This window comes from Pristis pectinata, chromosome 3 (assembly GCF_009764475.1).
Source record: "Pristis pectinata isolate sPriPec2 chromosome 3, sPriPec2.1.pri, whole genome shotgun sequence".
Classification (NCBI taxonomy): Eukaryota; Metazoa; Chordata; class Chondrichthyes; order Rhinopristiformes; family Pristidae; genus Pristis; species Pristis pectinata.
This window is the reverse complement of record NC_067407.1, coordinates 66,332,532-66,346,047: the sequence shown is the minus strand read 5'-3', so window position 1 is coordinate 66,346,047 and position 13,516 is coordinate 66,332,532. Positions and strand designations below refer to the sequence as shown.

The 13,516-nt window shown below is 39.2% G+C and overlaps 1 protein-coding gene across 4 annotated transcripts in view; it reads right to left on the bottom strand.

Annotated features, from left to right (window-relative positions):
- Nucleotides 1-13,516, bottom strand: part of cep350 (centrosomal protein 350) — a 173,482-nt gene that overhangs the window by 47,789 nt on the left and 112,177 nt on the right. For 3 of the 4 annotated variants that reach the window (XM_052011681.1, XM_052011680.1, XM_052011683.1), the window contains 6 exons: nt 12,166-12,338; nt 11,175-11,371; nt 10,391-10,578; nt 8,282-8,369; nt 6,463-6,609; nt 2,469-2,644 (listed from right to left, as the gene is read on the bottom strand). In XM_052011681.1, the coding sequence (XP_051867641.1) occupies nt 2,469-2,644; nt 6,463-6,609; nt 8,282-8,369; nt 10,391-10,578; nt 11,175-11,371; nt 12,166-12,338 (969 nt within the window). The remainder of the gene's footprint in view (nt 1-2,468; nt 2,645-6,462; nt 6,610-8,281; nt 8,370-10,390; nt 10,579-11,174; nt 11,372-12,165; nt 12,339-13,516) is intronic. The other variant, XM_052011682.1, reaches the window with a different exon arrangement.

Here is a 13,516-nt window from a genome sequence, read left to right as displayed (position 1 = left end):
GAGGCTGTATTCAGAGAATATTCAGGGCTGAAGGAGTTCACAGAGAAAGAAGCGAAAGATTGAAAACAAGAATCTCAAACTTGAGATGTTGCTTAACTGTAAACCAATTAAGTACAGCATGCACAGTGCTGATGGATGAAGACGATTTAAAGAAAGTTCGATATGGACAGCAGAATTTAGAATGTCAAGTTTATAGAGTGCAGAATGAAGGAGGCCGTGCCTGGAGTACATTGTAATGGCCTGTCTACAGATGAAAACATTGCTGTAAGCTTCAACAGCAGGTAACCTGAGGTAAGCGTAGAGTTTGGTAACACTGTGGAGGTGGAAATAGGTAGTTTTATGATCTCATTTATTTGCAGTCCAAAGCTCAACTCTGGGTCAAATATGATGCTGAGATTGCCAAGGAAAAGAACACGTGACTCAGGCACAGTTAGTAATGGAGACTAAATGTGACTTATTAATTTCTTGATATTTATTTGGAGGAAATTGCTGCTCATTCAGTACAAGATATAGATACACTCTGACAGATCAGAGGTCAAGAGTGGTGACTCAGAGCTGTGTGGTGACTCAGAGCTGTGTGCTGACAATGTACATGTTGAAACTAACGTGTTCAGATAATGTGGTGACAGATAAATTGTACATGCAAAAATAGCACAGGTGGCAAAGGATACATCCATGCCACATAAAACAATGCAAGCAAGGGAAAGGGAAGCCTTTGCTAATGATCCTTTGTCTAAGGCTGAACAGGTAAGAATGGAACTAGGCAACTCTGGCCCCATTCAGCTGAACAACAGTGGAAAGAATGCAGAGGAGCAGTACAAGACCTTCAACTTCCCTCAGACTTGGATGAATGTGGTAAGGTGTAATCTACCCTTACCACATTCATCCAAGTCTGAGGGAAGTTGAACTGTGTTGCTACTGTAAAGGGGCAGTTACTCAATTAGACAGATTCAAACAAGATACAGGGAAGATGGATATGAACTGGTGGCTATAAAACGTGAGGACTTTAGACAAGAAAGGGAAGTTGGAGATGGGATATGGCTCACAGGATAGCTGGGTCAAGAATTGTTTTTATTTGAGCAGAAGAGTGACGATGGCAGATATGAAGTTGAGTGGGACAGAATGAAAAGAAGTAACAGGCTGGGAGAGGAAGGGAAACAGCAAACTGCTTGATCTTGGTCCTGATAACAAAAGTGAATGAACTCCTCTGATGTTATTGGAGGTGAAGCTGAAAAATAGCACAGATGGTGTGTAGTAAAGAAATAATGGTGGTGCTATTTTGGAATTGCAAGCAGCTTGGACTGATTTGAGGGGGGCCCAATAGCGCCCTTGAGTTTAGCCAGAATAGTAGGTTCCAAATGCTTGTTCAGACAGACAGCAAAGAGAACACATTAGGTCCAATCACCAGGATTAAAAATCAAAGACTAACAGAGTGCCAATTAAGCACTGCAGTTGTGGAACTGCATTATCTGACAGACGTTGCTTAAGAGGAAGAGTTAAATTGGACAGCAACATTTCAAACAGAATTTCAAAACAAAGAATAAACTTAAAAATACTGAGTGAAGTGTGAAACAGTTTATAATGGGAATAAGAAACTTCTAGTAGCAAGTGACCTAGCTGGCATTCAATTTTGCACTTTGGCAGGAATCTTGGGGTGCAAGTCCATAGCTTGCTGAAAGTGGCAACATAAGTACATAGGGTGATAAAGAAGGCATACAGCATGCTTGCCTTCAACAGTTGGGGCATTGTATATAAAAGTCAGAAAGTCATGACACAGCTGCTTAAAACTTTGTTTAGGCCACAGCTGAAGTACTGTGTTGTTCTAGTCGCTGCATTACAGGAAAAATGTGGAGACTCTGGAGAGGGTATAGAAGAGGTTCACCAGGATGTTGCCTGGATTAGAGATTGAGAACTCCAAGGAAAGGTTGGACAAACTTGGATTGTTTCCTCTGGAGTGGCAGAGGCTGAGGGGTGACCTGATAGAAGTTTATAAAATTATGAGAGGCATTGATAGAGTAGATAGAATCTTTATCGCAGGGTGGAAATGTCAAATACTAGAAGGCATAGGTGAAAATGGGAAAGCTTAAAGGAGACTTATGAGACAAATTTTTTTTTTAGAAGCACAGTGGTAGGTGCCTCAAACACGCACTGCCAAGGGAAGTGGTGGAAGCAGATATGATCGTAATGCTTAAGAGGCATTTAGACAGGTTCATGAACAGGCAGGGAATGGAGGGATATAGACCATGTACGGGCAGATCTGCAGTTTAAATTGGGATCATCTTTGGCACAGACTTCATAAGTGAAGGGTCGGTTCCTGTGCTGTAATGTTCCACGTTCTGCTATTCTGCCCCCATCCAACAAAACCTGCACCAGTTTTACACAAACTAGAATGTAGAGAGTTAGGGTTGACAGATTTTCACAGTTGTGGTCAGTATAGAAGCCCCAATAGAAAAATGAATATTGTTTACTTTTCATCCATGTGACTGCGCATCTTCTTCAGTTTCTGCATGATGCTGCTGGTTTCACTGCCCGAGATAGAAATGGGGGAAGGACTCCGTGTCTCTACATCTGTCTGCAAGGGACTGGAAGCATGGCTCACTTTAGAAACATTCACTTCCTCGACTTGTTCTGTGCTCCGCAGCTCCTAAAACAGAAAAAAGAACAGTTGTTGACACAAAACTGGAGTGCAAATATGTATCAAGGTGGTCTGTGGGAAAAGTTTAACCTAAACTAAATGGGATTCAGCAGTTTAGTTTGCAGCATGTTGTGAATGGCTTATTCCTGTTTAAGTATTTCTTAGGGCACAAAGTGTAATGCATGAGAAATGAATCATGTACTGATGTTTCTTGAAAGGATATATTGGCTCTGAAGGAAGTGCAGTGCTGATTCAGCATGATAAATACCCAAGGTTTAAAGAGTAAAATTACAAGGACAGGTGAAGCTAGTATTCTCATAAATTTCTAAGATTAGGAAGCAGCCTATTTAAAGTTATGAAGACAATTAAAGGATTTGATGGGCCAAATAAGGAACCTTTCCTTTTGTGGGAGAGTCCAAAACAAATTGGCATACTATTATAATTAGTAGTAGGTTACTCAGGGATGAAGGCAGGCATAATGGAAAGCTAAGAACTTGCCACAAACTCATCACCAACACTCCATCTCCCACCAAATTTCCAATGAGGCTAAGTATTCAACCAAAATTCTCCAAAGGAAATCCAAGATGCATTTAGTGTCTGTAACAAGACAGATAAATTTATGGCATACATAGAATGAAATAGGTATGATCTGATAGCCATTGGAGATATGGTCCCAAGGTGGGATCTGAATATTCTGAAGGACAGGCACAAAGGAAAAGGAAATGGACTAATGCAATAATGGGTTAGATTAGTACAGGAGTAAGTAATGATCTGGGGTCAGAAAATCCAAAACATATAAGCAGTTTGGATGGTGGAATGAAATAGGGAAGGAAAGAGATGGAATTGGTTCAAGGGTCCCCTAACATTAGATAAGCTCTACGACAGCATATAAATCAAGAAAAAAAAGGGGGTATGTAAGAAAGATACTCCTATAATTGTGGGCAACTTCAATCTTCATATAAATTGGACAAATAAAATTGACAAAGGAGGAGTTTACAAAGTGCATTCAGGATGTACATTGCAGAAATAACCAGGAACAGACTATTTTAGATTTGATTATGTGTAATAAAATAGAATTGTAATAATTTCATTGTAATAAACTTTAGTTAGGATGATAGCGAGGAACTTAATTCTGAAACAAAGGAGTTACAACAGTGTTGTCTAACAAAGACAGGGCAAAACAAAAAGAAAAACAGATAAGCTATTGCAGATATTTAAGGAAAACTTCAATTCTCAAATACATATTTCTATTGAGAAAAAGAGTACAAGGGTGATCCATACATGTATAAGTAAAAGGTTAATAACAACATGGCATACCACCTTGCAATTAGTGGTGGGACAAAAGACTGGAAAATTTATTTTATTACCATTATTTGCTGGTTTCTGTAAGGAAGAAAATAAATGAGGGTAAATGAGCAAAATAAAGCATGTAAACAGTTTCTTCTAGTATACAAAAAGAAAAGCTAAATAGTGGTTCTCTTGGACAATGAGATTGGGGAACTAATAAGGATGAGACTAATAATGGCAGAACAAATATTTTGAAGTTTGTCTTTACAGCAGGAGAAACTAAAAACATTACAACTAATAGTAGAAAATCATGGAAAAGGGAAGAAGGTTGACGCAATTATCACTGGAGAAGAGGTGCTAGGCAGAGAAAAGTTGCGAGACAAAGATGGCTTGCATCCTATAGTCTTAAGTGTAGAGGCTGCAGAGATGGCACATGCATTGGTTCCAAAATTCTCTAGATGCTGGAAAAGTCCCAATGGATTAGATGGCCACAGATGTAATACCGTTAGTTACAGGAAGAATGAAACCAAGCTATAGACCAGCTGGCCTGACATCTGTCCTTGCAAAAATGCTAGAATCCATTATTCAGCAGTAACAGAAAAAAATTTGAATATGGAAAGGAAACCGTGGTCTACAAACTTATTGAAGCTCTAAGAATTTAATAAGCAGGATGAATAAAGGAGAACCATTAGTGCATTTGGATTTCCAAATCACATTCAATAAGTTACTACATAAAAGATTACTGCACAGCATTGGGGTAATATGTTAGTATGGAAAGAGGATTATAAATGGTGATGGAATAAATGGGTAATTTCTAGGTTGGCAAGCTATAACTAATGGGTGCCAAAGAGATTAGTTCTAGAGGAATGTCTATTTATAATTTATATTGATTTGATGAAGATACCAAGTATGTTGTAGCCAAATCTGCTGACAATACAATGATAGATGGGAAAGCAAAATGTGAGTATGATACAGTGAGTATATGATCCGGAAAAGAGATACGGATAGGTTAAGAGAGTGGGCAAAAACTTGGCAGACCAAGTATAATATGGGGAAATGCAAAATCATGCATTTTGGTAGGAAGTAGTATATTGTTGAAATGGAGACTACAGGTCACAGATGTCTGGGTGTCCTTGTACATTAAACACAAAGCTAGAATGCTGGTCCAACAAGTAATTAGGAAGACAGAATGATAGCTTTGCAAAAACTTCCTACAACAGTGCTGAGACTACACCTGGAGTATTGTGCGCCGTTTTGGTTGTCTCACAAAAGAAACAATTTACTACCACTGATGTTCCGTAGGTTGATTTCTGAGATGAACAGCCTTATGGAGGTTTAGAAGATCAAGCAGTGATACTATTAAAAAAAAATAAGACTTTTAGGGGCTTAACAGAGTAGAGGCTGAGAGGATCTTTCTTTCTTGTTGGGGGGAAAATCTTGATCTTAGGGGACAAAGTCTCATAATAAGCAGCAATTCCGTTACAACAAGAAAAAAATTCCAGACGAGGGTTGTGAACTTTTGGCATTCTCCATCCCAGAGAGCTATGGAAGCCGAATAATTAAATATATTCAAGCTGAGATAGCGAGACTGTTGGTTTAGAGGAATCCAGGGTTATGAGGAACAGGCAGGAAAGTGGAACTGAGACCAAAATCAGATTAGCTGATCTTATTGGATGGCTAAGCAGACTCGTGGGGGGTGGGGGTGATGTACTCCTGCTTTTCATGTTCTTAGATGCTGTAAATTATATACAAACAAAATACTGGAACTACCTGGATGTCAGTTAGTATCTATAGAGAGGGTGCCGGTTGAAATTTCAGCAGAACTTATTACAACCTTACTGAATTTTTAAAATCTGATTTTGTTTTTTTTTAAAAAAAGGATATAAATTAAATTAAATTAAATTAAAATCAAATCAAATCAAGGTGGGTAAACTGAAATGAGGTGCAGTTCAAGAAAATAGTTGAGGACTAAATGGCATATTACATACTCCTTTACTTTTTTTTGACATTGAATACAGAATTACACTTGGTCAAATGTGAGAAGGCTCATACAGAGCATATTAAAAATTAGACAAAAGTCATTTGTCCTGTTTTTTTCTACTGTAAATTAAATGTAATTCTATGAAATATAGAGTAACACCAAATAAACCCATGGGTGTATACAGCTCATAAAAAGACAAAAACAAAGATAAAAATACTTTCTCTGACACAAACAATGGCTGCAGTTATACTCCCCTAGGCAGCTGCAAGTACTATGATGTTTACCTCTGCATTAGATTGCATGTAAGTGATACTTTCTCAGTAATATTACCAGTAGCGTGAAAATGGCATTCTTCATCATAAGTTAGTGGACACGTCCAAATTACCCCTGTACAAGGTTAAACTTTTCATCTTTATTACAATTCTGGTAGAGGATATACTTTTTCATGTTTGAAAAGTTGGCATTGTTTAAGATTGAACCCTCAAGTTCCTTATTTACCAAGTAGACTGATAGTGAATACAATGAAGAGTTTTGCACAAGTACAAAGTAGAATACCGACCAGCTTGCCCTCTCCAGCTGATTTGAGTTTTTCCTGTATCTTGATAGTGGTCTGGCGCAAACGCTGAATCTCCTCCTGCTGTTTCAGGATCAGCCGTCTTTCCTTGCGAGCAGCCCTGTTGGCTTCTTGCAGGCGCTTGATTTCAGCCTGCAGCAAAAGGGACAAACTTTCAGCACATCAGAGAAGAAACAACATAAACAAGGAGCAGAAAGGATGTTAGTGTAAACAATGGCATGCTGTGGTTTGATCAGAATTCAAAGCTGATATGCGGTGGGACAACATAACACTATAAGCCCATGGAGTTACAAGCTATGCATTCCAACAAATCGCTTCATTAAAGATCAACACAGAATTATGCATCATTTATAATTCAGCATTCTGGTCCACAGTGCAAATGTTGCCATTTATTAGATGAAAATTTTCTCTGGTGCTAATTCAAAAAGATCTGGTTTCAGAAAAGAGGATTTCCCCCCCAACTTGACGCTGCCAAATTTGCTGAATGGTCGCTAGTTTTTCCTCCTGGCTTCCGGTGAGTTAACCCATCTCATCTGGATTGTTAAAATCTTAAATGTTCTCAGCAGCCTTGTGCTTCAGGAAGGAATGGACGAAGAGGAACTGGAAGAGGATTTTCACTTTCAAGAGATGCCTTACAACTCCAATTGCAGAGTTGACAGAAGAACAGTATAGCACAGCAAAAGGCCCTATGGCCCACTGCATCTGTGTTGACCAATGTCAAATTAAGTTAATCCCATCTACCTTCACATGATCCATATCTCTCCATTCTCTGCATGTTCATATGCCTGTCTAACATGACTATTGCATCTGCTTCCACAAACCCCCTGGCAGCACATTCCAGGCACCTACCTTGTAAACCCCTGAAAATTTCCTCCTCTAGTTGTTATTTCCACACTGGGAAAAAGATTCTATTTAGCCTATCTATCATAATTTTATAAACTTCTATTGTCTCCTCTCAGCTTCTGACATTCCAGAGAAAACAACCGAATTTTTTCCAACCTCTTCTTATAGCCATACCTGTGAGTATAATATTGAGCAAGTCTCAGATCTAGACCAAATAATGTAGCATTTACAGCCAGCGACTGCCAAGATCTATACCAAATACAAAGTAGCACCATTTTCTTGGTTGAAAGGACCACAATGACAGGGCAAGGGGTCATTTTCTGACTGTGTTGGGATAAGAAGTACATAACACGCCTAATATAATAGCTTGGTTAATGGCAAGAGAGGAATTGATAAAGATAGAACAAATTTGATGTATATAAAAATATTAGTTCCAAGTAAAGCACATCGAGATACAGTCTTTGCCATTACTAATGTTACTGGTGTGCTCTTAAAAAGTTACAGGAAAGGGTCTCCAGTGGGAAAACTGTTCAAACCCAGGGAGCAAAGTGTTGTGTTGCATCACCAGATACAAGAAGCACTGCATGAAGGAAAAGCAAGTAGTCATGCACAAGCTTATGTGTGAGGAAAAATTTTGTTCTTACACAGCAAAGTCTAGACACCATATCTGGTTTCATTCAAGTTCAAATGTGAAGATCCTGAGCTAAAATGCTGTGTGCAAAGTACCAAGCCCTTCCTGATGATATACAGTACATCTTCAGCCTAGTACTGCTGACTTTAGTATGGTTTAAATAGAAACCTGAGCAAGTCACTTCTTGTCCTATGACTACTACAGCTGGAGATCAGCCCATGTAGTAAACATTCAAAGAAAAATTGGATATTTTCCAACTTGGGGTGGATTGGTGATAGATGTCCAATTACTGGGAGGAGAGGTTAGATTTTGGCTTCAAGTGCATATTACCTGCTCCTGCTGCAGCCTGAGAAGTAGCCCACGCTGTCGCTTACGAATTGGTGGCATCTTGTCATCTTCCCCTTTGTCTCTCAGGCGCCTGGTTGAAATATAACATGGTAATATCACACTGTAATGCCAATCTCTCCTACAATGCATGGATTAGACTACACACACACACACACTTTTTTGATAGTACCACCAATCTGATGTTCAGAGTAAATTGATGTGCAGTTTTCTATTGCTGAATTTTTAGTTTTCTGTTGCTGGATTTGCATTTAAAACTAAACGACCAGGTATGAGCAAAACAAATCTTAAGCAACACAACTTTTTTTCTTAAATTTGCATTCTCAATTCTGAGGTTTGTTATTCTAAACTCGGACAAAGTATTTTTGAGAGAGTGAACATACTTAAGACGATTGAAAATGTAATGAAAAACGAAGTTCAAAAGCACTATTTGATCACGGGCAGAATGTATGCACAAATTTCTATGAACAAATACCCTGAATTACCAGATAAATTGGAAATTGCAAAATGATTAATTGGCAATTTGTACCATGAAATATAATTGGGTTACCTTAATCTAAGAATTCTTCCAGCGAGTTCAAGACCCTTGGGCCAGGGTGGTAATAACTCTGTCCATGCATGTATTAAATGCCTTTCAATTTAAAGTGATCTTTAGTTTACTGAAATGTAATTAAATCAGTTTTAAAACTATTTATTCAATTCCAACCAAAGTTAGAAAGCAAAGAACTTCCCGTTTTAATAGTTTTACTGTATTTTTAAGGATAACAAAGGCTTTGGTAAGGATAGTTTCAGGTTAAGATTTAGTAAAACAAAGATAATAATGCCATGCTATTACATGGTAAAACTATCAGCATAAGGTGGTGGTTGAGACTAACTGAATAATCTGGATGCTGTGGAACTGGGACCCAGGATATTTAAAAACAATGCTAAAGATAGTACAAATGTGTGGGCTGCAGTTCTTATGTTGTAAATTTTGGATCTATTTACATAGAGTAGTCAATGAAACAAGTAGTTGAGTGATACATCTTATAGAAGAGCAGTCTTGGCAGTCCTTCCAACCAGGAGGAATAGGAATACATATTCCACTAGATAAATCTGCTGGTGGTGTACAGTGCCTCGTGTTAGCAATTAATAACAGACAAGTTGATCTACACACATTTAGAAACCAACAAAAGTTTAGAGATCTAAGGATAGGTGACATGGAAATAGTTTACTATCTGTCATCCTAGACATGCTGCCACTTCTCACACTCAGCATCTGTACATACACTTCTCCTCACTTCACCCTCAATATGAGGACAAGATTATGCAAAAATAAAAGATCTTCATTTCTTCCTACCGCTAACTCTTTCCAGCACACAGCAAGTAGTACTGCAATTTGAAATGGCAGATTAAACATTGTAGAGGTAAGAATGAATGACTCGTACAGTTGGTGTAAACAGAGGATCCTGTACTTATGATTCAGTCTATAATAATCCTGGAATACTAGTGTAATATTCAGAAGCCATTTAATCCACTTACCATTTCAGGCCAACATTACAAAGCCAACATTAAAAACTGATTGGGTGATCCAGCAAACTGGACAAATAATCCAGACAAATAAAAGTTCTCCTAACTCCATAAGGCTGAGTCTGATTTAAACCATAAAACTGCCAGATTGTTGTAATAATCCAACTGGCTCACTGATGTTCTTTAAGGAAACTTGGCTCCCTTAGCCTATCCATAACACTAATCTCATGCCAGCATAATTGATTCTTAACCATCCTCTGAAGTGGATTATCAACACATTGCTACATCAATCCACAACAAAATTCAAGAAGTCCTGACCTACAAACACTTCTGGAAGTACGTTAACCAGACCAAATGTATGGATTCAGCAAGACAGCCAAGAATGTAAATAAACAACATTATTCTTCACCCTCACTTTCATTTTATTCTTAATTCAAAACGTGATGTAATTGCATCCCACAGCATATAGAATAATGGGATCATGGCAAGTAAAGAAAAATGGCTTGGATCATCCATGAAATGTTATACCTTCACTTCATGCATGCCTACTGAAAGGGCTGAAGTCTACGTATAGTCAGCTACTCACTTCTTTTGATGTTCCAGCCAAGCCAGCTCAGCTTTTGTCTTTTCCTTCAAAGCACGTTCTCGCAACTTGAGGAGTGACACCTGGTGCTGGGCACGCATCTCCTCCTCTTTCATGTACTGTCTCACCATCTCCATTGTGAATTTAGAGAAACTGTCCTGGCCCCCCGAGAAGGGCATGCTTAAATCATGCTGAAAATGGAAAAGATATAAATATTGCATCAGCTGAAGAGAGCTGCTTTGGCTGATACAAGATAGACCCACCCCTAACAAACTTGAGTTATGAATGTAGACAACAAAACAAATTCAACACAGCTATCAGTACTATTAGACATGTATGACACATGCTATACATGTGACCTTGTCAGAATGCCATACTACTCTTCAGGTTTAGCAAGTCACAATGTTTAAAAAAAAGTTTCTATGAAGTACAAAGGCTGAAAAGGTGCATAGCATATTATTATTAGACCAGAAATGCAACTATTGACTTTGTCACATTTTTAAAAAATGATAAACTAAATTCATAATTTAGTCAGGAAGTTGTTTATTTTTGGGTGGTGTAAGATAGAAGGGAAAATGCAAAGTACAGATTTAAATGCAAGAGTGAACATGCAAATGTGAAGTGTAGCCTGACATTATTCCTGAATATCTTCGTTCTAATTTGAACTCTTCCACAAAAGGAAACAGTTTCCCTCCATTTACTATCTTAAACACCCCATTTAGTTCACCTCCATCCAAGTGAAAATAACTCAAGCCTACATAGTCCACCCTCCATTACATAAACCTACTTTGACAGCTGTCAAGGTTGACTGGTCCCTGGTAGTTTCCTCATCTGAATCATCCTGTCGGCTGCGCTTCCGCTCCATGTTAAAGCGGCGGTGGCTCTCAGATGGCAACAGGGAGCGGAAGGATTTCTCTTCAATTTCATCTTCTGTCATTGATTCATCAAACTTCAAAGAATACTCGGTGGCAATGGAGGCAGAATCTGGAGACAAACCATATGGCTTACAATTAGGCAAAAGAATATAAAGCAGAGAATACAGTTTTGGATTTCAAATTCTTGAGCTCCCAAAGTGAAGAACTGATTGTTGATGGTTGAATTGTACTTCTGATTTAGGTAAACTAACTACATATTGCTCTTGCACATTTGTATCTGCCACTTTAGAGATAAAAAATGGTTAATCAAGTCAATATACAACTGCACAACTGATGATGCCATGATTACTTTTTTTTAAAAACCATGCTTTCTTAACATGGTGATATGAGCAAGGCATCTTATTGTCAAAGTGTCCCAAGATGATTATTATGCACCAGCTTCTTGAAACCTTCAGTCTATCTCACGAAGGTCCCCCCATAGTGGTACTAAGTAGGGAATCCCTTGATTTTGACAATAGAATGTATAGCAATAAACACTGAGAGATTCCAATCTCCTGTAACCATCGGTGTTTATTTAGCATGGAATCTGGCAAATGGACAATTGTGTGCATGCTACTTTTACCATGCTTTCTTATCCCAGCACAGAACCGAAGATCTAAAGAAATATGAAAGTCAGCCTGATTTAAACAGCACATTTGTGGACAGCTAGCTCATGGAATCCAAAATAACAGCACCAGTGTAGGTGGTTAGAATTTGACTCAGCATTTCGGAGCAGAAAAGGCAAACACAGCAATAGGCCATTTATTTTGACCATCTAACTAAAGTATTCCCTCACTGCAATATTTTATATTATGTTGAGTGGAGGATGAGAAGAAGAATGCTCATTTGTGATTGTGAACTGACCTTTATCATCAGGCAAAGAAGGCATACTGCCACTTCGTATTGAGTCATCAGCTGCTGTGTGCACCGCCTCTTCAACAGAGCTAACTCCTTTCTCACCATGGGAAGCCCTGCACTCTGCTCCCTTCTCAGAGGAAGGCAAGGAAGGACTGTCTTGACGACTGCTGCCACCGCTACTGGTCAACATAGATAAAAAGTATTTAGAGCAAAGAAACAGAATTCAGGCCAACAGGTTCATGCCACCTACCAGTCATTTGCACCTAACCTCATTAACAATATTTCATGTGCTTCCTGCTCTCCTCTTTCCCACCCCCACCCCCCACTCTCCTCTCACCCCTCCCCCCCCCCCCCACTGTCCTCTCACCCCTCCCCCCCCCCCCCCACCATCCCCTTAAATCTATCTACATTATCTAGCTGAGAAAATTCACTTGGCTGCAAGTTCCATCCTATAATCTCACTTGGAATAAAGAAATTTCTCTTGAACTCTCTACTGGATTTATTAGTGACCATCATGTGCATGGCCAGTATTCTGCCACCACATGCTCGTGGAAAGGTAGCAAGCTATGATCCAATGGGATTTTAGTGCCTTTAACATAGAAATTTGCCATGGAGCTTCTCAGAATCAAACAAATTTTGAGGAAGTGACAAACAAAACTGATGAAGGTAGTACAGTGGATGTGGTATGCATGGATTTTAGCAAGGCGTTTGACAAAGATCCCCATGGTAGGCTCATCCAGAAAGTCATGAGGTATAGGATCCATGGAGAATTGGCTGTGTGAATTCAGAATTGGCTTGACCACAGAAGACAGGGTGGCTGTAGAAGGAGTGTATTCGACCTGGAGGCTGGTGACTAGTGGTGTTTCACAGGGATCTGTTCAGAGACCCCTGCTCTTTGTGATTTTTATCAATGACTTAGATGAATAAGTGGAAGGGTGGGTTGGCAAGTTTGCAGATGACACAAAGGTTGATGGCGTAGTAGATAGTGCAGAAGGTTGTCATGGGATATAGACAAGATGCAGAGCTGGGCAGAGAAGTGGTATAGAACATAGAAAAACTACAGCACAATTCAGGACCTTCAGCCCACAAAGCTGTGCCGAACATGTCCCTACCCTAGAAATTACTAGGTTTACCCATAGCCCTCTATTTTTCTCAGAATGGAGAATGCAGATGGAGTTCAATCCGGAGAAGTGTGAAGTGATACACTTTGGAAGATCGAACTTGAAGGCAGAGTACAAGGTTAATGGCAGGATTCTTAGCAGTGTGGAGGAACAGCGAGATCTTGGGGTCCAAGTACAGAGATCCCTCAAAGTTGCCGCGCAAGCTGATAGGGTGGTTAAGGCAGCGTATGGTGTGC